Genomic DNA, 21,496 nt, shown 5'->3' with positions numbered 1-21,496 from the left:
TCAAAGTATGCTTCAAATTTAGACACCAGCTTTGTAAGAACCTTTGTTATTTTCCAATTAACCAACATTTTCATTGCAGATACATGTCAGCTTCATCAGCAATGTTTTCAACCAGCACTGTAGAGTTGACTATGTGAGGCTCACAGAAAAATGTTATGATATAGGCTTGTGACTCAGGAAACTTTATTTGTCATCAGCATAGTCCCATTTACTTACAACATGCTATGACTGAAAAACACAAATTAGCTTTATGAGCTGCTGTCAATATTATAGGCATATTTTAAGAAGGCAGAAAACTCCAGAAGGCCTTGGGCAAGGATGCAGCTCAGCACAGATGTTAATCATTGGTTCCTTATACAATATTTGTAATAGTAATATATTTTATGGAATTATGTACTTGGTATTGGTGGCATTAATTTGGGACCAATGTTAATTATGCTACAGTGTGTTAATTACGGTGGCTGAAAAGATGTACCAAACTTAAACTCAGACTGGGTTCCCATACCTAGATCGATCTAATAGGATCAGTCCATCTCCAAAGGGTTTCCCACTAAATTGCTTTCAGCTTAAGTGGCTTAGATGTCTGGCATGTCTACTAACAGTGCTAAAGGATAATTAATTACCCCCTAGCAGCTTCCGTTGCTTTAGTTGATTGCAATTTAGCAAGAATCTCCTTGGAAATAGATTGATCCACAGTTACTACAATAGGCTCTGGAAATGGTCCCTCGGTCAGCAGTGTAGCATTATACGTTGACTTGGAAGTTCTATGGACTCTTTTCCTCTTATTTCAATAAGTAAAACTACAAAATTTGTATGAGTCATATAAAAATGATATTGTATTATTTTATTTCTTAGGTGAAGGATATGATGGTCCGTATGGCCAGCAAGTGGACATTTATGAAACAGGCAATGGGGTCAAGACAGGTGAGTGACCGGGTCATAATTTGTACTTTTTACATGTAAAAAGTGTAACAGCCAACTTGACACCTTGCCAGGCATTGTTGCACCCACTGTTGTTAATAAGTTAAATAGAGTCCTACATCAGCTGTGGCCTGTTTACCCGTACTTGATACCATCTGATAGCAAGTTTAGACAGTTATGTTCAGAAATGTCTTTTCAAGTAATGATTAAACCTCACTTATTTATTCAAGTCATGTTTCCCATTAATATGTTCACTGTGTAAGAGATCTTGGGTTCAGTGACATGTAGGCTACAGCAGGTGCCTGGTTGATACATAGGACGCTTTGGCAGAGGACAGAAAGAAAGAAAGAAACTGGAAATTGAATACAGCTTCCTTTGCATTCAGGATTATGGAAATGACTTTTCTGGTGTTCATTTTTTTCAAATTCGTGTTAGAGAAATCTGTGTGTGTACATGATGGAATACAGAAGTCACCATTTGTTCAGTCATGATTACCTGATTATAGGTACCCTCTGTGTATCAGATTTAAAAAAAACATGTTATGACCTTCTGAAATATCTGTCTAGTATGTTATCTGTGGCAGACAGTCCATGGAACTTAGAACAGAAAGAAAAGTAATGAGATCTCATGAGACTGAAGTTGTAATGTGACCCAAGATACACATTGTGTGCATTAGGATAACAAGTTCATAGAGACGTGCAGAGGCACATACACGTTCGTATTGACATGCATGTATTCACGTGCATGTTGAAATGATTTATTCTTACATATACTTTCAAAACACCATTTTCTTTGTTTAAACTGCAGTACAAAGTGATAATGTAAATGAGTCTTTAAATGGTGTTTGCCATGGTCCTTTTTTTTTTACCACTTTCCCAAATGCAAGCCAGTGGTACATATGTACCAGTTTTAGTGTACCTTTTTACATATTATTTATGTAGTGCCTTGAATGCCATGTTAATGCAAGCTGGCTTTTATAACATTTCTGTCCCATGTACACAGGCTATTTTCATTTGGGACAGTTGCACCAGTTCTGTTACCAGTACACATACACTTACCTGTTTAGAGTCCACATAGATAACATAGTATAAAGAATATCAGGTTCACCTGAAGTTCAATGCTCTTTTGATATAACCAAGCTAATCATTTCAGTACAGTTTACCCAAGGTCATTCTCACACACAATATAGGGTAGTTAAGCTGGCAGGTTTTTAACAATTTCTGCCATCTGTTTATAATTTGGTGACATCAAGACTTTTTTTTTTTTTTTTTTTTTTTGAGAAACAGTATGTATAATATGCCTTCAGTCCGTCCATGTTGTCATTTCTGAAGTGAGTTGGGTGCTAAAAAGAAAGTGCATTTCGCATCAGAAAGTATCCATGCTAATATACACTGCACAGAATTCGTGTTGCTATTTAGCATATGGTAGAAATTCAATTTCAAATACCGACAGGATGAAAATAAAGGAATACGTATGTTATTCAATTCAAAACTTGTGATAATATGAGTTAACCTTATTTCATGAAAGAATTTTGGAAAAGAATGGCCCAACAGTTTATCATTTTCGTGCTTTGGTGTACCTATATGAAAAATCTTTTATAGTTCATTTCTGGCCCTCTTTGCAAAGGATAGGACATAAGAGAGGCATTACTGCCTTGTGTGCAATAATGCAGCTGCATTTCCAAGTGCAAGTATATTGGCTGTACAAAATTTAATATTTACCATGGGTGATTTTGACCCCCCCCCCCTCCCTCCAGTTGGATTTGTGCATTTAGATGTGTTTGAGTGTTCATACTCCCGTTAACAATTTCAGTTTTCTGTTTGACATCTTAGATTCATAAGAGTTCTATAAGATATCATTTTTTTCTTTTTCAGATGAACTTATACAATTTTGCCACATCAGAAACCAAGTTACAAGTGGAACAGGTGCACTGCAGTCAAGACAGTGATCAGTCTGACAGCGAGGAGTCCGAGCAGGTAGAGGAAGGAGAATCCTCGAACCCTTCTGACAGCGAGGATGACAAGGGTCATTCCTCAAGGACAATGCAATCAACCAATATGCCATCCGGTCTTAATGATTCTGTCTCAGCTAGTTTGGAAGAAGTCAATGGGAATCTTGTTTCAAGTGGATCCACAGCAGACAACGTGGACAGTCAAGATCCAGCCTCAAGTGGGAGAGAAGGTCAGACAGTCCAAAGTGGAGTGAATAATTCCCCCAGGAAGTCAGTTAGAATGGTTTTCAGGAGGCCACATAATAAAATGACATTGGATGACGGCTTTGAGGATAATTATAGACAGGAAAATGTCCCTTGCCTTGGGATCAGCACAAAGAGAACTTTTTCTGATGAGGATGAGGGGGGAGGAGAGGAGGATGATGATGATGAGCTACCAGAATTATGATTTAATCTTATCAGTATTTTTTATTTTTTGAAAACAACATGGTTATAAATTGATATTTTGGGATTAATGAACAGTGGTAATTATTGTTGGGAAAGTTATTAATTGATAAGTTGGGGTTAATTAATGAACCAGGGGTATTTTTGGTTGGGAAATAAAAGAAAAAAGTTATGTTGTAATCCATATTGTAGATTTGGCATTTTCAAGTATTTATAGTAGATATTTGTATTATATTTTACCATGGATTGCTTTTATCTGTAGCATCTTTAGATATTCCCCCAAAAAAATTAGCATCTTTTCAAAATTAATACTCTAACACTGAAATTGTGTTAAATAAAATCACACAAAACAACAGTGGTTATTATTGTTGGGAAATTATTAATTGATAAGTAGGGGTCAATTAATGAACCAGTGGTATTTTTGGTTGGCAAATAAAAAGGTGCTCTACAAAATTTATTTGATGTAATCCATATTATAGACTTGGCATTTTCAAATATTTATAGTAGATATTTGTATTATATTTCACCAAAGATTGCTTTTAACTGTTATTTCCAAAAAATTAGCATTACCATTTGCCCTCTAAAATACAAGAATGTTCAGGGCCCATCGGAGTGGGGTGGGGGGAATGGGGGCTGCTTCGCATCCGTGCCCCCCCCCCCCCCTTCAAATAATCCTGGATCCGCCCCTGATCTTTTCAAAATTAATATTTTAATACTGAAATTGTGTTAAATTCAATCACACAAAACAACAAGTCATTGTATATCATTTTACTCATTAAAATGTATTTCTGTTATTAGGATAATAAAAGTTAATCGGAATGTGTTTCCTTTACGGAGGTTAATATTTATGGAGTCTTTTCAAAGAGTTGTGCACTATTTTGCAATGCAAGAAAATTTCATCTTATACGACGGTTGTAAGTCTGTTGAGCAAGTAAAACGGTACTAGTACCCTGTCGGTGGTGTCTCAGGCGATAGAAAATGAAGTCGATGTCTGTCCATCCATAGTATCCATAGTTTTATCCTGGTATCACTGATGGTTTCATGTCGTAAAAATCACAGAAATGCTATAAATGGCACTGAGGTTTTGGCACTTTGCCTTCTTTTTTAAAAATAGTCTTAATAGAAATTTTAGTTTTGTCAATTGAAATCGATATAATCTTTAATAAATTTCATAATCAGTTCATATGTCAATTTCTGAAGCTAGTATTTTCCATTTCTTCACAAACGTCTACGTCACCCAGCAGACTATAAGGAATGGCGAACAGACGACCAGTTTTGGGTTCCTCTTTATATAGGCTTTTGCCCTTGAATGACTAAATTAGGAATGGCAGTTCATGAAATTGCCAGCGAACCTACACGTAATATCTTGTCAGGGCTTCGCTTGGAGAAAGTCTAAACTATTTTGGTTATAAGAATTCAAAAGCATATCTCGCAACGGCAGGAAAAGTTGCTGTGAAGCGAAACAAAACGGAGATCAAGCATTCCGGGGATGAAATGTTCGCAGTTTGTTAATAATTGAGTCAATTGAGTGTTCCATAGGTTTACATGCTTTCCAATTCCTTGTCAAACATGTGGATGCCAACTCCCTCGGAGTCGGTGCCGCTGGTCAGACGACGGAGCTTGGTGGAGAAGTCCCCGAGCTGCTTGATGCTCTCCACCTGTTCCTCCAGGTAATGGGACTCCAGGAAGTCGGTCAGCTGAAAAATAAAAACATTGAATATAGTTGTCGCGATTATTTGAAACAAGTTTTGGTAATTTCAAGTCACATTTTTTGTAATATTTGCACAACTTTCTTATCACTTTAATTATTGTTGGTTTCTTTCCTTACTGTAGTATGAAACTGAAAAAAAAAATGGGACATTTCAAAATTTTGAAAATATTACATAATGTGAGTGCGTCACTGACTGATTTTTTTTTTTTTTTTTTTTTTTTTTTTTTTTGTCGGATGATCCTTAACTGTTTTTCATCAAAGACGCGTAGATCAGTCAGTAAGGTACGTTAGGTAGAAATCGACATCATGGGGATTAATTATACAGGAAAGAACGCACAATGATCTGCAAGTTGAAATTTTTTTGAAAAACGATAAGGGTCCGCAGAGAAAATATGAGGGGAACTCGGTCGTAAAATATATACTCAAAAATATTGGTACACCAACCTCTGTGTTAGAAAGGCAGCAAAAATTTGAGACCACAATAATTTTTCCCTTTCACCACGCTTCATGCACGTTTGAAATATGTTAGTCGCAAGACATGGGAGATCAGTTAAGATTCGTGATTCAGTGTTGAAGTTTCCATTGAATTAAACAAACATTTCCAGGCCAGGAAGTTACCCAAATCCAAACGATTTGAACGTAAGATAATAGTAAAAAAAAGTAGCGGAGGTGGATGTTTTAAAGACGACAATAACTTACATGTGGGTCGTTAACATCTTGAGCCTTCTTATGCAGAGTAAGCAGATACTGGTTCACAAGCTTTTCTAGCTTCAGTGCTTCGTTCACGGCCTTCAGTCCGTCCATGTTGTCATTTCTGAAGTGAGTTGGGTGCTAAAAAAAGTGCATTTCGCATCAGAAAGTATCCATGCTAATATACACTGCACAGAATTCGTGTTGCTATTTAGCATATGGTAGAAATTCAATTTCAAATACCGACAGGATGAAAATAAAGGAATACGTACGTTATTCAATTCAAAACTTGTGACCTGGTGTCTGTTAGGACAAGTGGATATTTAAATTATGGCTTATTTCTCGAAACGTCACACTAACATAGTATTAAATTTTCTAACTACAGCTTTTCAGATGCGAAAATAGGCCATTTCTGTCCAATGTTTCCAGTTTTTTTTTATTTCGATATTAGAAAAATATTAGAAAAGCGTTTTAAATTACCTTGATATTGTGTAGCCGGACTTGAGCGCCACGCCTGTTGAGGTAATCCATCAGCTTCATGCCGTGCTCACGTTCCTCGTCCGAGGCCTTCTTAAAAAACTTGGCAAATCCGTTGAGGGCCACGTCATCTCGGGAGAAGAAAGAGGACTAACAGAAAAAATATATTACCTGATTACAAATGACCAGATAAAATACAGCTTATTTTATGGATGAGCATGTAATAACGAGCATATGTCTGTGTGCATGTGTGCCTGTGTGCATGTGCGTGTGTGTGTGTGTGTGTGTGCATATTCCAAGATTGAGAAAGACGTCGAGAAAGAGAGTGTGTGAGAGGGGTGACGTAGAGGAGTCATTAAGGTGAGATAGGGAAACAAAGAGACCGTTTTTGCGCAGGTGTTAAAACATAATTTGTGGATGCAAGAAAGAAAGTCAAAAAGATTTTCCGCAATTGCTCCCCCCCACCCCCGTTACTATAAAGAACAATCACACATAAATCTGCGGTTTTTGACAAACTGCAGCGTTAAGACTAAGTGCCATAATGTTTTTGTGGGTCTTACTTTGTGTAATTTCCTCTACTGGTAACGGAGTGGGGTTGGATCAATTATTTTGCAATTTTGTCTTATAAAATTAAAGGTGAAGGGACTGAAAACTACCTAACCAGTTTAATACTCCGATTAGAACACCTACCAGTCCCATGTAGTAATAACTGGCCTCGAACTCCTTGTTGATCTGTTGGTTCACCAAATCAACAATGTCGGTGTCGAAGTTCTGGCAGATCTTGCTGGAAGCCAGATCCCTCTCGCAGGCAACGGAGAGGAGCGAGCCCCCGACGGTGTTTCCTGCAGGATACAGACGTGCTTCATTACAGCTGGGATCGCCCTCACCTCGCACTCTCGTACATTCAGCGATATCATTATTAGTAAGCTGACCTGAGTGTTGAACATAGAAAGCTACCAGCAAGCTCTGAGAGGATGCCAGCCAAGCACAATGAAAGCCAAGCGGTTAATATATAGACATACAGCTGAAGCTCTTACGTGTTAAAATTTACCATCTTTAGTTTGCCATAGATATTTTTATTTTTTCTAACCCAATCTTTCTTCATCCAACCCAATGCTCGAGGAGAAAAAGTAGTGTGGCCTATTGCACTTATTGTTGTCGGGTTAGAGAAAATCTAAAGCAATTGGTCATTCTATATATGTTTCTGAGGTAAAATAAAGCACAACTATAGTCTAATGGAAGTAACTTCTTAAGCACAATCTTTAGCACAATAGTTGCTTTTTAAAGAACAAGAAAGCTAAGCGGGCAAAGTGAACATAAACAAGGTTTGTAATCCGTTAAAACATATAAGTCTACATGTACCAACAAAGGTTTTAGTATGCATCCTGTTTAAAGATTTTAAATGCAAAGGGGTGAAAAATAATGAATAACTAATGGAGAAAGTTAATTTCCACTGTTTTATACTTATATAAGTTTCAATATATGTATATACCTTTTTTATTTCTTTTATCAAAGTAAGAGCAGGGTTGCACATTTAAGCAGGAGAATTTTGCACTCGTTGTTATAATGTTACAGAGAATCGTTATATACATGTGTAGTGTTGTAGTTGGAAAGGACTCCGAACTTTGCCCAGTTCTTGTCGGGCTATCTGTGGTCTGTCATATCTTATCACGAAGACCCAATGAAGAGGAGACAGACCAAGGCAAATAGGCCTATTAGCGTGGGAAATGTTCTCTGATTGGTTACGCTATTTGGTCTTTTCGGGTTTTTTCCCGAACGGTACTTTGTTCTGAAACATTGATTGGAATAGAATATATTTATGCGATGTCGCTGTAGAATCACAGAGAAAGATGTTTTTTGCCATGTCGCGCCTTTTCTACCCATCATATTTTAGTCTCGGTTTAGTTTGATGAATCAAAGTAAATCAGAAGCTGACCAGTGCCAAAATGACTGTCAAGTTGTTTAAAATTAGAAGATGAATTTGGATCAATATCACATACTCTTAGCTCTGAGCCCTCTTAATTTGCATGGTGAATTAGGAGAGGGTTTAATGATCTTTGCTAGGAGGAATTCCCTACAAGATAACCCATAGGAAAGGACAATTGTTTCTCGCGTTTTTCCATTTATGTGACTATACCTGATAAGTCCTTTCTTTGGAAGGTAGCTTTGAGTTTAACGTACACCGCTTCGCCATCGTCGACCTCAAGCCCTAAGACAAGAGGGATTAAAACTTCAGCTTACTACTTATCTGCTACTATATAAATCTTAGTTGGCGTATTGATTGGTCTCTATGTTCCACAATTATCCAAACCCGATATCTATTTAATTTGTCCCATTAACTTATTTTCACTTTACTTAAAATCAATTTAGTTACCTAATGTGATGTTCGTGATTTGAAACACCAAAATCTGCGGGATATCATAGCTTATCCGTTCTTTAAAAGCAACTTTATTTTACGGCACACAACGCTCGAAGTCCAAATCCGAAGCACCTGTTAGTAAGGCCTACAAACAATGCTATTTAAGTTTGTATTATGATAAAAGCGAGGCTTTTTTAAAAGCAAGGCGTAAATATATTAGCGCAGGTGCCAAACCATTTAGTCCGACCAATATAAACGTTTCACACAAGGAAAAATGCGAGGAATACGTGAAAACAAGATGGAATCGAAGCAGCAAAGATTGGAGTTATGCCATAAATTAAACAAGCACGCACATCCACAGATAAATAATTTACTAAACTTCTGTAACTTTCCTACTATATTTTAATCTTCTGCCCATTCGAACTCAAATGTCTGTTTTAACCGTTTAACAGACCAACATTATTTTGGTAAGCACAACCCATCAAAACCAATATTACACAAAAACACCCATGCTGAGATCTGTTTGCTTTGGGAATTGACAGGATATTAAGATCTATGATATGCACAGCTTTTCAACAAACATCGCCAAAGAAAAAATTTTGTACAAGCTAACAGCCAAATAACCCGTTATTTGGGCAGATATACATTCCACAAACAACCATTAAATGAAACTTGAAACTCAGCCTTGACACACTTAATAAAAGAAACAAAAAAAGATAAAATCTTTCAAAACAATTTTGCTCAACTCACCCTCATTAGCAGTGACGGCTGCGATCAAGGTAAGCAAAAGGCTTACTGAGAACTTCATCTCGAAATGTCACCAGCAAGCTGAATTAAACAACAGAAAATAAGTTCTACGTGCGCTGTTTCAAGCGGTAATACTTCAAGCTATTTGGGACATAAGGAGGCGTATCGGGGTTTTATTACTCTTGGCTGAATGGTGACCTGAGACATAGGTTGAAGTTCAAGCGGAGTGCACAGGAACCTCTCGCACGGGGTGGAGCACCTTATGCAAACAAAGTGCGCTGCTGCAGGCCGTACACGATGTTGTTCAAGGGTCATCTGTGATAACATTTTATCGATTGAAACGGATAACACTGGATTATCATTTAGATATAGATTTTTAAAAAAATAAATATTTGATTGAATGTTTTGACAAAAACCATCTAGATCAGAATCTATCAACTGTTAACAAAAAGCCGGGATTTTTTAAAAATGATATACCGCTTTTCTAAGCTCTGTGAAGGAGGGCATGGTTTTGACTCAGAGGACAGCAATTTGATCTTTAATTGTGATAGCACAGCAAACATTTATGTTAATTGCAGTCATGGGATCATTGTTCAGAAACTGTTGAAAGAAAAAATGAACTTGTAAACAACTGACACTGAAACCGGGGTTGATATGGGCCTGTTTACTGTTTACTCATGATTTTTTCCATCTAGCAGTTTGTTTCCAAGTCACATATATAATCGTATTTAAATTGAAATTCGCGAAAAGCAACAACGCATTATTGCGACAATACTCAATCATATTAAAGTATTAACCTCAATTATATATTCCATTTATATTTTTTCCAAGTCCTCTCTCTAGTTAGCGAACCAAGCACAAGGCAAAAATAGAAAACAACCTTAGCACCGTGGCCTTGCAAGTCATGTGACGCTGGCATATCCGATGTTTTGCTGTTTACTTGGCACATGTATGAGATTACATATCTTTTATAGAGCAGAAGAAAAATCTCTTAAGCAGCTGGGATAAAAGCAACGGCATTTTTTCAGTACTTATCTTTTTGTACAACAGATTTTATCTCAATAATTTCAACAATCTGAAAGAACAAGAGGCAGTATTTTGCGCACTTTCCCCGGATGCATTAAATAGATATTTCACAATTAATGTTGAAAACATCTTTATCTTAAGCATTTCCTTGTTATGGCATCATGCTTATGTATATTAGGCATTTTAAATAACGTTTTAAATGTGTACTTACTCGAGATGAAAGGGAAAAAAGTAATGGCAGGCTGTTGGTTTATAATAAATCAGAGAACCCATAAGTAAACCAGTGATACTATTTATTTGCCTGGACACCACATGTCCAGTCACTTTCTAAACATCAATTAGTAATAACTTAAAATCTGTACACCCGAGGAAACTAGTCAAAACGTTGGTTAACGAATTGAAATGCCCTCCTTGCGTGCTTTAACTACATGTAAAAACGTATGACACTGCTTTCAAATCTTGAAAAAGATTGAAACTGAAACGTAACTCAAAACGTTAGGAACCAGTAAAGATAACGCCTGTCCGATAATGATAGATAATATTTCAATTGCTTTTCTTGTTTCACTTCAAATTATAAATTGCGTTTAAGTTGTTTCGCATGTCTAAATTGAGCAAAGAAATCAACGAATATTACAGAACGTGACAACTTAGGCCTATATCACATGCCTTCGACAGGTCTGTCACTTTTGTTCTGGTAAACAGTTTACAATATTAACAGTAGAATATGTATAAAGGTTACAGAATTCAAAGAGCTAACAAGTAGGGGTATACTAGCATCTTGGTGTCTTTTGACACAGTGCCCATCACTCCAAAGTGAAAACCATGTTGTGCATAAGTCTAGAAGGTCCTTTTCACTTCTAAGCAGTAAACGGATTAATGAATTACAGTCAATTTTACAAATGGTAAGCAATTTTATCAAGGGAATTAAAATAGATGTACTTAAAAAGTAAGCCTAAGACGCAAGCGTTTGAAACTCTAGTACAGCGTACAGGCCCCTACGGAAATTTCCTAAAGGGTCCTATAGGCTGTTCTATAAAAATTGGCCCAAAATTCTAGAGGTTCTTTTTGGACATATGTTCTCCACAGGCATCTTATATGATGTCCGACAAAATACCAATGCAGGGACAGTCTTCAAATTTATCTTTGTTGATCCATTCTCCATTTTGACCGTCTTCCGACAGAAAAATTAGATACCCATCAATGTAAACTTGAAAATCTGACTGTCTTCCGGAAGACCCAGCAGACGGCCTCAATCCGCCCCTGCTATGGAGCCCCATCTCGTCCAGTGGGATTCCGATAGAGTCCAATAGAGTCCCACAGGACTACGGAATATTTTAAGGAGAGCATCAGAGACAAAAATACCACAAACAAGCTTTTTCCAAGCAACTGTATCACTGCCGAGTTTTTTTCTTGATAACCCGACTACACGTATTCAATTGTGATCCATTTAATGCTCAAAACAACAAATACGTCATACATGTGTTTTAAGTTTAAATGTTATCACGCACAGGTCTTTTTTTTTTTAAGAACTTAATGTGCTTGCTGAGCTCAAATAGTCCACTGCGAGAGGTGTGATATACACTGTAAATCCAGCTCTACTACTGCAATTACCCACCTCAATACCACTGCTATATACATACTGGTTTGTTGAAGGACAGTTGTACTAAACATAAACGCGACCACACCTTCGAAGTGCCTTGTATATAGTATATCAGGTATTGAGCTACTGATTCCGTTTTTATGCTCCAACATGCAAGTCTACAAAAGTATCTGCCGATTCTTTTACCAAACTGGTAATAAAAAACTTCACAAAAATGTGAAACATTGACAGCAGGGAGTGAATCACAAGTGGTTTAGGAAATAAGCTGCAAGACCTTTCAACCCATATTTCACAGCAGGAGACAAATTTGCAACGTTTCTCTGACTGACTGGTATGAGCATGTGCTGGTACTTGGTATAACGATCACGTCTTGTATTACATGTATATAAATGAACTAATGAATTTGAAAAAAAAATGTTGGTTATAATGCCTTTGATTTTTAAATATTTGTATTGATTTAAGTCAAATTTATATTTCTGGGTAATATGTATACATAAATGTTTTTTCTCAAATTCTGCTTTCTACATTTTTGCATCTTGGTTAATTTCTTTTCCATCACTAGTTCTTTTAATTAACAACAACAACAAAAAAGAGGGATTTTGTTGAGTTCTCTGGTCCTACTGTAATTGAGTTTTGTTAGAGAATAGATACAAAAAGTGTTTGGCTGTTTTTTTTCTAGGAACATGAAATGAATATGAAAGAGCCATCTTAAGCTCATCGGTGTGAAAATGATGTTGCTCACATGACAACTAATTTTGTACATGTTTTTCAAGTCAGTTGTACATCTCACATGTTGAAACAGTTAAACACAGATGACTGAACAAAAACACAGAGTTGACAACTACAAGGACCTTATTCATTCATTTTAAAATTGATTATCTAATTTATTCTGAAAATAGAAAAAATGCAAGAGTTCAGAAAAAGCCAAAGGGCTGTTATATTTTTTATTAAGAAATTAAGATTCCTGAAAAATATTTATTATGGCATTGGACATTTTTCTGGGTGATATTCACTGCTTCTTCATCTTGCTAGTGCCCTTTTCAGAAATAACACGTAGTGTTTGTATGGAAAGGTAATTGGTATAAGTGAGCAACTTTTCATGTTATCTTACATTTTTATCTTTGGAGAGGTACTCAACTCACAACATGTGGTTTCATTTACTAACACTATTTTTACTTAATTTGACAGTCAAGTCTGTGAACTTCCACACAGTGCACTAATTATGGAAAGTTCAACAATGTCTAAGGCTGATTGTTAGAATACTGGTAGTTCTGCTGGAGCAGTCCACAGGGCCCTAGCCCAATTTACCCACTCCTGACAAGTACAAGCACCTACGAGCTCCTCATTTATATTATTAATGGGTAATAAACTGATCAAGTGACCTCTCTATGAAATGTGGCGAGTTATGACTGCATTAAATATACTGTACAATCATTTCCTTTTAGATCCTCTCCACTCAAGATAAGTGTGACCAGGGCTGAAGGAAATATAGTGCAAACCTATCTATAACAATTTCCCAATTTGTTATGAAGAAACTGGTTTTGATGAGAAAGTTTCTTATCTAACCTTTATTCTATGACATTGATAATAAAAATGCATGCTGGCAAGACAAACCATTTTATGTTTTTCCCCTTTAGCAAAAATTTATTTTACAGCACACAATTTATTGCCTCTTCACAAATAAATAAATAAATAAATAAATAAATAAATAAAAAAGAAAAAGATGACAAGCATCTCATTTAAGCTTAACTTTGTAAAGTTATATCATTGCACATTAAATTCATCACATAAATACTCTCAATAATAACTAATACATTACCAGAATGTCAGAATGCATCTACCAGTACATAAACAAGGGATTTTCACACTCTCCTCTGAGTTAAAGATCTGATAGTTAAAGTAGTGCAGAGTTATTTAATGACAAAGACTCACAAATTGCCCAGTGACCACCATAACAGAACACTCTGAATTAATTATTGTACCTAACAGTTGACTTTGTGTTTATATACATACTCTTTATGAAGAAAAAGAGCATATCACGATCCTCGTCTGAATCATAAAGCCCCTTTCTCTGTCTAATTCAATAAATAAATAAAATAATAATAATAAAATAATATAATAATAATAATAAATAATTCAAAAAGTGAAATTCATTGAAACCTGAAAAGCAATTATTGATGACTTGGTCCAATGACATGATATGGTCTGATACACTGAGAATATTTAGATCTATCTCAATCAATAGCAGATCTACTCGATTTTTATCAATTCCTCCTCTCACTACTGATTTCAAAACATCACAATACAATGACCACCATGAACTGCTTTTTTTCTTATTCTTTTTTCTTTTTTTTTTTTTTAGAAAAAAAAAAGACAATGTAAAGTTGTTCAAAACAAGGACTCAATTCAATTTTTTAAGTCTTTAAACTACATTTCCCTTAATGCTCTTTGTCAGCATCAACTTTTACAGCCATTTCTAACATTATATGCAGTGTATCCAAAAAAGACGAGTCCTGGCCATTACTTTTTCAAAAAGATTCTGGCTGCACAAAATTCATGGCTGTCCATAGTCACTTAGGCTGCGTTCACATGAAAAATCTATTTTCTAAAAATCTAAAAATCTATTTGCGGTATCTTGTGCCCTGAATACCCCGCGGCATAATTACTGGCAGCGCGGACAATTAATTACAGCTTTGGAAGTAACTGGCTCGCGCTGCCCATAATTACGCCGTGGGGTATCCAGGGCACAGACCATGATCACAGGATACCACAAATAGATTTTTAGAAAATAGATTTTTCATGTGAACGCAGCCTTACTGTCTGAACCTCCCTGTATGAACTGAATTATGTTCTTTCACAACTAATACAGTTTCATGTTTTAAACATGTAGCATATACAAGTGATAAAAAGCTAATTCGTCACAAAATCTGCTAACTTTATTCTGATGTTATTAATCAACTAATGACAAGATTTGAGCATTAATAGTCTCTCTCCTATTCTGAATAAATAGAGAAAACAAATTTTCTTGTAATTCTAACTACTCCATTGATGAGTACAATGATTTGAACACCCTGTTATCAGTGACTTAGTGTAGGTTGATGAGAATCTCAATGGAATTTTGTGTCTTGCTGATGCTACACAAGGTAAGATTTACTTTTACAACACTCCAAAACATTATTGGCATTCTTTACAACAGTCTCTCTTTCTCTCTCTCTCTCTACATATACACACACACACACACACGCACACACACACACACACATACCATATGTTTTACATAACTTGAAATAATTATTAATCTGAATGAGACTCAAGCAATCAACTTTCCATAATTACAAATCTACGTACAAAATAAAGTTTCGGTTAAAATAAGCCACTGATATTGGACAGTTTGTTTAGAAAAGTTTTGCAATATTCTAGAGGCCCTACAGCCTAATTTTATTATATTTGGTTACATTTTTTTTTTAATTTGGAAAGTACACTTTCCATGGCATTCATAACTATGTGTTGCTCCAAGATAAATACTGATTGCAATTCTATCCCAGCTTTGATAACTTAAGTAAGCACAGCTGTCAAATAAGTATAAAACAAAGCTGTCAAACACCTACTATGAACACTGACTGTTTTTACTTATGTTTATTACATCATCTTGCATGAATGCATGTATATTACACATAACCCTACACCTTTTCAACATTTCTTATGTAACTCAACCTGTCAGCAATACAAAATATGATATGCATGTACATGCAGTACAGTACATACATGGGTATATCTAAACCAAAAGGCAAAAATCCGGATGCCGACATGATTGTGAAGTTCATAGCATCATGTACATGACAGAATAACTAGATAGATCTCTTAAACATGCTTTTTAGGACAGAACTTTACAGAGGTTACACTAAATCAAGCTAATCACATGCAGGGAGGTTGTTGTTCAAATATGCCCTCAGGATCTATAAACCATTTATAATTGTCTGGATTTCATTTTTTAAGTCAAGAAAAGTAATGCAGGCAGACAGCCTGAAGTGATTGCCATTGAGAAAAGTGGTTCTTCTTCTTCTTTCATGTGTTTTGCCTGCTGTTTTATGTCTGCCTTAATTCCTTTTCTGATAACATACATGTATCTTATGTAAGTATATGTCTGTATAACATAATTGTAGCATACACCTAACATTAAAGGACTCATTTCATCATTTTTAATGATTTGTTCCATTATAATTAATTAAAAGATATTTATAATTGAAACTACTTTTTTTAATCAAATACACAATAAAAAACATCTTTTCATGAACACTTGTATCATATTGTTATTCCCTATCTACATTCAACTTGCAAAGCAGCAGCAGAGTTTTCACATCATGGAAACATTGACCAAAACCACACCTTCCATCTAAGTCTAAATAGGGCTTCTCACTAATTTAGTTACCTGCTGGCATGCTTTTAGACAACTGCTGGATCTAAAACAGTCTTTGGATTAATTTTTTTATTGACAACAGTTCTTTCAAGACTAAATCAATAAGTTTGAGAGAGAGAGAGTTTGAGAGAGAGAGAGAGAGAGAGAGAGAGAGACAGAGAGAGTTTGAGAGAGAGAGAGAGAGAGAGAGAGAAAGAGAGGCCTTTTTTTAAGTATAAGCAAACTATTATCCCACAGAGCTATATCTGTCTCAGGATGTGAGATAGCTATGAGCAGTACCATATATATTTTTCAATTTTTAGAGGATTGTTTATTTCTCTCTTTCAACATTCCCAATGTCCATAGCCATGATCATACTCCAGTCTCAATCAAAGTGCCTAATATAATATAACATTTCAGATTCAGCACCTGATTGTTGTTGAATCCTTGCTCAACAGACCCTTGTCATCACAAATATACAGTTGCCAAAACATACAGTAAATTTCCCCATGATTTTCTTAGTCTTTTCTAAGGCCATTGCTTCCTTTGTACATGTGGAAGGACCCCCTTCCATTTCCCTCTGATGGAGACTTCTTTGGTGTCAAGGGCAATTGCTCCACACCGCCTGAAGAACCATTGTGACTTCCTCCACGGTGAAATGACGGTGATAGACGTGTATGCTGGGTGGATTTTGAATCAGTATCAGGATCAAAATATGTACGACCTTTTCTTCTTTGACATAAATGTAGGTAGGTGTTACAGGAGTTTACCAAACTTCGCCTGAAGTTGCTCGACATAAAGCCATAGATGATTGGGTTCAGGCAACTTTGTATATACGGGAGGAGACTGAATGCCACCTGAAACAGGATAATGACAATGTGATAAAGACTGAAAAGAGAAAAATAATAAGATATTAATAAACACACATTAATTACATCAGAAACCACTTCTTGCTGAACTTATCTGGGGGCAAGTATTACTTTTTGGTCATTTTAACAGACAAATGCCAAAATGCCTTTTGTTTGATTTAAACAAAATATGTGGCCCAACACAAACTTCAGTTGAAAATTTGCTGCAAATTTGGAAAGGAAAATGCATTGCAATTTGGTGCCAAACTTGCAGCATCCTATTCTTGCAGTATCACTCTCCACTGATGTCTGTATCTGAGCATTAACCCACCAATTGATTTCTGATTACCTTAAATATGGCAATTGCTGTGCCTAACAACAAGGCTAAAACTTACCATATGGACAATAATTCATTAGAAGGTCAATAGTAATATACTTTACATTTAAACAAATTAAACGTCAATTACTTGAGAGAACCTCCAAGTTAACCATGTGTATTAAATGCATAATAAAGATCAATAACCGCGAAGAACTGATTCCACATGTGCCCAGAACAAATTGGTTAATGTAAATCTTGCCAGAGCCTGCACTGTTTCTCTGGCCACTTTACCCAGATGATGTTTGGGGAGAGAGCTTAAAAACCAGGTCACACATGATAGTACAAATTTGTTCAACTAAATAAAGATATTATCTTACTAGCCATAGATACATACTTTGGCAATAAGGAATCAAATATTATAAATTTTTGTGAAAAGTATTATATGTACTAAAATTCTTAAATAATTCCTACATTAATGGTGGTTGTACCATGTTCAGGTACAAACTTATAGCCATGCAACTGTCATAAATTTATTCAAAATTTTCAAATTTGTGACAGTATGTACATGCTTTCTGGTAAAAAAAAGCCCCACACTTTTTAGTGTTAAACCAGGATTTAACCTGATATCTTTAACTCTACCATACTTGTGCCACCTACCTTGATTTTGAAGGTTATAGGACTGAAGATGATCTTCCGATTAATTCGTGTTTTAATTAAGATGTCAAGGATGAGCTTGGGACCCCAGCAGATCAAAAAGGCAATAATGATTACAATCAGCATCTTGATCACCTACAATAAAAAAAGTTCTAAATATCAGTTCATCCAAATGTCTAACACCTGTAAAATAATTTATTTCACTGAATCTTCAAATTCTGCTGTCAATAAAATTCATATATATATATATATATATATATATATATATATATATATATATATATATATATATATATATATATATATATATATGCATGCACTGTGCTCCATGCAGAAAATTGTTTTTGGGGCACACTTATCACTTATTCACCTTTTATTTTTCGGCAATAGTCTAAAAACAAGTGTAGTTACCATTCAGCCCAGGTGAGATGGGAATATTGAATATACAATTAAACTAAGTCCTCATAAAATTGTTGTCACGTGTTTTTCTAACCCTTCTTTCTCCTTTCCCCTCTCAAATAATGTATTTCTGTTACACATTCCATTCCATTTCCAGCTAAATCATTGTAGTTCAGCCACTCAACATAACACAATGGACCATTATCCAGGCTCCTTATGATGGCTGATGTGCAAATTGCCCCTACTTTAGAAAGAGTATCCATCTCTATTATTTCCAAAGCAAGGTACCAAGTTAGGCTTGCACTGATGGATATAGGTCTCTACACTAGCCAGTTGTTGGCTAATTGTCACACATCCCATTTCTCCCAGCCTCCCTACCACATTAGGGGAGAACGGGGCTAGTTGGACCCCGGGGTAAGTTGGTCCCCCATCAATTTATGAAAAAGTAACTAAGGGGTAAAAAAATTGGCCACATACTCTTGTAAAGTGACCGTAGCCCACAATGCTAAGGAAGTGTCGGACGTTAAAAAGTTTTACTTAAGTGGCGAGTCGAAATAAACGATTTTTTCCACCTAAAAGTAATTTTGTTTAAGAGATTTCAAAATCTTTTTTTCATAGGCTTTTGATCGAATATAATATATGTATAGGGCATCAAACTGAAGCTCAATGATTCAAGTTTCACAGAGATGTATCAACATTGCTCATTCTAGTACCATAAATGGCTGTTATCCTTTAAAATAAACTAGCATCTTGGTGTCTTTTGACACAATGCCCATCACTCCAAAGTGAAAACCATGTTGTACATAAGTCTAGAAGGTCCTTTTCACTTCTAAGCAGTAGCAGATGGACCCTCATTTTACCCACAAACCTTTGTGCGCAACAGAGCTAGAGACCATTGTTGAAACAAACTCAATGGTTTTAAACTGAATTTGTTAGTTTCTTTTAAAAGGAAAATTTATTATTCGTTTTCATTCATTAATAACCTGCTTTATACCATTATTAATTTATTCTTAATTAAAACAAAACAAATTTTATTGATAGATATTTTGTTTCTTGCAACACATAGGCCCCCCTACAACGTGCATCGGAAACGATAAATCTGCCTCATTTGAACTATTTTTTCATCAAAGACTCTCAAAAATCAATTTTTATACATTGAAAATGTATAAAAATGTATTTCAAGGTGTATACATGGGATACTTACTTCATTTTCGTATAGGGGGCCAACTTGCCCTGACCCTGGGGCCAACTTGCCCCGTGGTGGGGCAAGTTGGCCCCCCCTGACGACCAGGGGCGTTACCAGACCATTCAAAATTGTACGCACAGATTTTGAAAATTCTCAGGTACGATTATATTCCGTGAAAAATACACTGAATTTTTGGAGAATAACATCATGGTTGGCTCAAAAAATTGTACGCACAGTGCATCCGTGCATATGCCTGGTTACGCCCCTGACGACAACTGCATTTTTTGTCAAATTGTGAGCCACCTGGCACTATATTTAAAAAATAATGACGTTGCATACGTAGCTTAGTTCATGGGTCTTACTTTGAAACTGGTTTTGTTACTTTATCTCATTCCTAGTTGGCTCCACAAGGCCAAAAGTGTCTAACTGGGCCAACTTGCCCTGGTCTCCCCTAATACACTTTGTCAGAACCCAAAAATAGAGGAACTCTCACAGTGATTTTAACCACTTCCAAAATTTCTGTTCACATGTCACTTGTATCTTACTTATGGAAGACAACTTGCTGTTACATAAGTCACATAAACAGAGCCCCCTTCTCCCTTTAAGTTGGTGTAATGACATGTTTAAAACTGAGTAAGTTTTTCGTTACTGATAGGTGTATAATGCCTGATGTGAAAATGCTTTTTCTCTGACTGTTTTTACGTCCATGATCTTTCCTCCACATTAGTTTAGAGATCTATGATACAAATACTCTCTCCCCTTCAGTCTCTCACATATTACCTGCTTTCTAGCTTCCCGAATACAGTTGCCATGGTTTCGGCCACCCAGTTGTTGGCTTGAAGGTCTGCTGACCACAGTGGACCTGCTGGACACATGGACCAATCTTTGCTGGGTCTGGGACTCCCCTGACTCAAAGTCTTCAGCTATATGACTTATACTGTTTTCTCTGAGGTGACAGAATAAATGACAATCAAAAGATAAAGTATTGGATAAACCTTACTATGTTTGTAAAATCTGAATAAAAATTTTGTGAAAATCTCATACAAATGAAGTTCACCTGGCTTGAAAAGTTCACATTTTGAATGGTTAGATTTAATGTGATATTTTATAGTCACAACACTTATGTGATTTAATTATGCTGAATATATGAGGGCCCTAATGCCCTTCTGGGGAAATCCTACAAAAACCAGATTATATGCGTTAGAGGTGACAGATCAAAAATAATGCCAGATCAAAATTCCAATCTGAGCTTGGTTTTTACTTCACGTAAGTCAGATCAGAATTTTAATCTGGCCAAGGCGAGTTCAGAATTGTGGGCCCATCAAAAACAAAGTACTATAAGATTTTCAAAAGTATTTTATAAAATTAAAAATATTCCAGGATAGGATATGAAATAAAATGTTAAATGAAATTAGAACAATTTGAGAATCAGACAGAACTCTGCAGTGTTGTATAATAATGTTATTTCAATTTTGACTGGGTATTTCACTTGAAGATTAGCAGCATAAGGTCTTTCAAGGAAAAAACTCATACTAAGAATTTTCCTGGCATAAGCAGTTAAAGGTTAATACATGTAGGTGGTCGAGATTTGTGAGGAGGTGATAAAAAAGATTATTTTTGGTGATATTTATTCAGGGCATTTATCTGTTAAAAATGACCAAAAAGTATTATTTGGCCTTGTTCAATAAGAAATGAAAAACATGTTTCAAATCTTAGGGATTGTCCCTTTAAATGTAATCAGTTGACAGGTAATTTGTACTGGGTTCAA

The 21,496-nt window shown here is 35.8% G+C and overlaps 3 protein-coding genes across 13 annotated transcripts in view; 1 reads left to right on the top strand and 2 right to left on the bottom strand.

Moving 5' to 3' along the window:
- LOC106163217 (uncharacterized) overlaps positions 1 to 4,139 on the top strand; it is a 29,305-nt gene extending 25,166 nt beyond the window's left edge. For both annotated transcript variants that reach the window (XM_086999429.1, XM_086999428.1), the window contains 2 exons: positions 856 to 924; positions 2,796 to 4,139. In XM_086999429.1, the coding sequence (XP_086855555.1) occupies positions 856 to 924; positions 2,796 to 3,320 (594 nt within the window). In that variant the 3' untranslated portion in view covers positions 3,321 to 4,139. The remainder of the gene's footprint in view (positions 1 to 855; positions 925 to 2,795) is intronic.
- Positions 4,070 to 9,484, bottom strand: LOC106163232 (ferritin, heavy subunit). The gene is made up of 5 exons (XM_013540754.2): positions 9,304 to 9,484; positions 6,885 to 7,036; positions 6,198 to 6,344; positions 5,727 to 5,858; positions 4,070 to 5,013 (listed from the first exon to the last, which is right to left on the bottom strand). The coding sequence occupies exons 1-5, from the start codon at positions 9,359 to 9,361 to the stop codon at positions 4,858 to 4,860; spliced, it is 645 nt and encodes a 214-aa protein (XP_013396208.1). The 5' UTR covers positions 9,362 to 9,484; the 3' UTR covers positions 4,070 to 4,857.
- Positions 9,485 to 13,072: 3,588 nt separating this feature from the next.
- The window catches only part of LOC106163240 (QRFP-like peptide receptor), a 54,659-nt gene continuing 46,235 nt past the window's right edge, over positions 13,073 to 21,496 (bottom strand). For 8 of the 10 annotated variants that reach the window (XM_086999436.1, XM_086999434.1, XM_013540774.2 and 5 more), the window contains exons 5-7: positions 20,509 to 20,674; positions 18,147 to 18,278; positions 13,073 to 17,179 (exon numbers count right to left, since the gene is read on the bottom strand). In XM_086999436.1, the coding sequence (XP_086855562.1) occupies positions 16,841 to 17,179; positions 18,147 to 18,278; positions 20,509 to 20,674 (637 nt within the window). In that variant the 3' untranslated portion in view covers positions 13,073 to 16,840. Of the gene's footprint in view, positions 17,211 to 18,146; positions 18,279 to 20,508; positions 20,675 to 21,496 lie in introns of all 10 variants that reach the window. The other 2 variants (XM_013540771.3, XM_013540775.2) reach the window with 2 other exon arrangements.

Source organism: Lingula anatina, chromosome 1 (genome assembly GCF_051362555.1).
Source record: "Lingula anatina isolate TDL-2025a chromosome 1, LinAna3.0, whole genome shotgun sequence".
In the NCBI taxonomy this organism is placed as follows: Eukaryota; Metazoa; Brachiopoda; class Lingulata; order Lingulida; family Lingulidae; genus Lingula; species Lingula anatina.
This window is presented reverse-complemented; position numbering and strand designations above follow the sequence as displayed.

What these genes read in the sequence shown, in the direction of transcription:
- LOC106163232 (XM_013540754.2), bottom strand. Translation starts at nt 9,361, where the DNA reads ATGAAGTTCTCAGTAAGCCTTTTGCTTACCTTGATCGCAGCCGTCACT. An exon ending in GTTATTACTACATGGGACTG is followed by an intron (nt 6,345 to 6,884) that starts GTAGGTGTTCTA and finishes TTTTTCTGTTAG; the next exon opens with TCCTCTTTCTTCTCCCGAGA. An exon ending in TCCGGCTACACAATATCAAG is followed by an intron (nt 5,859 to 6,197) that starts GTAATTTAAAAC and finishes CACTTTTTTTAG; the next exon opens with CACCCAACTCACTTCAGAAA.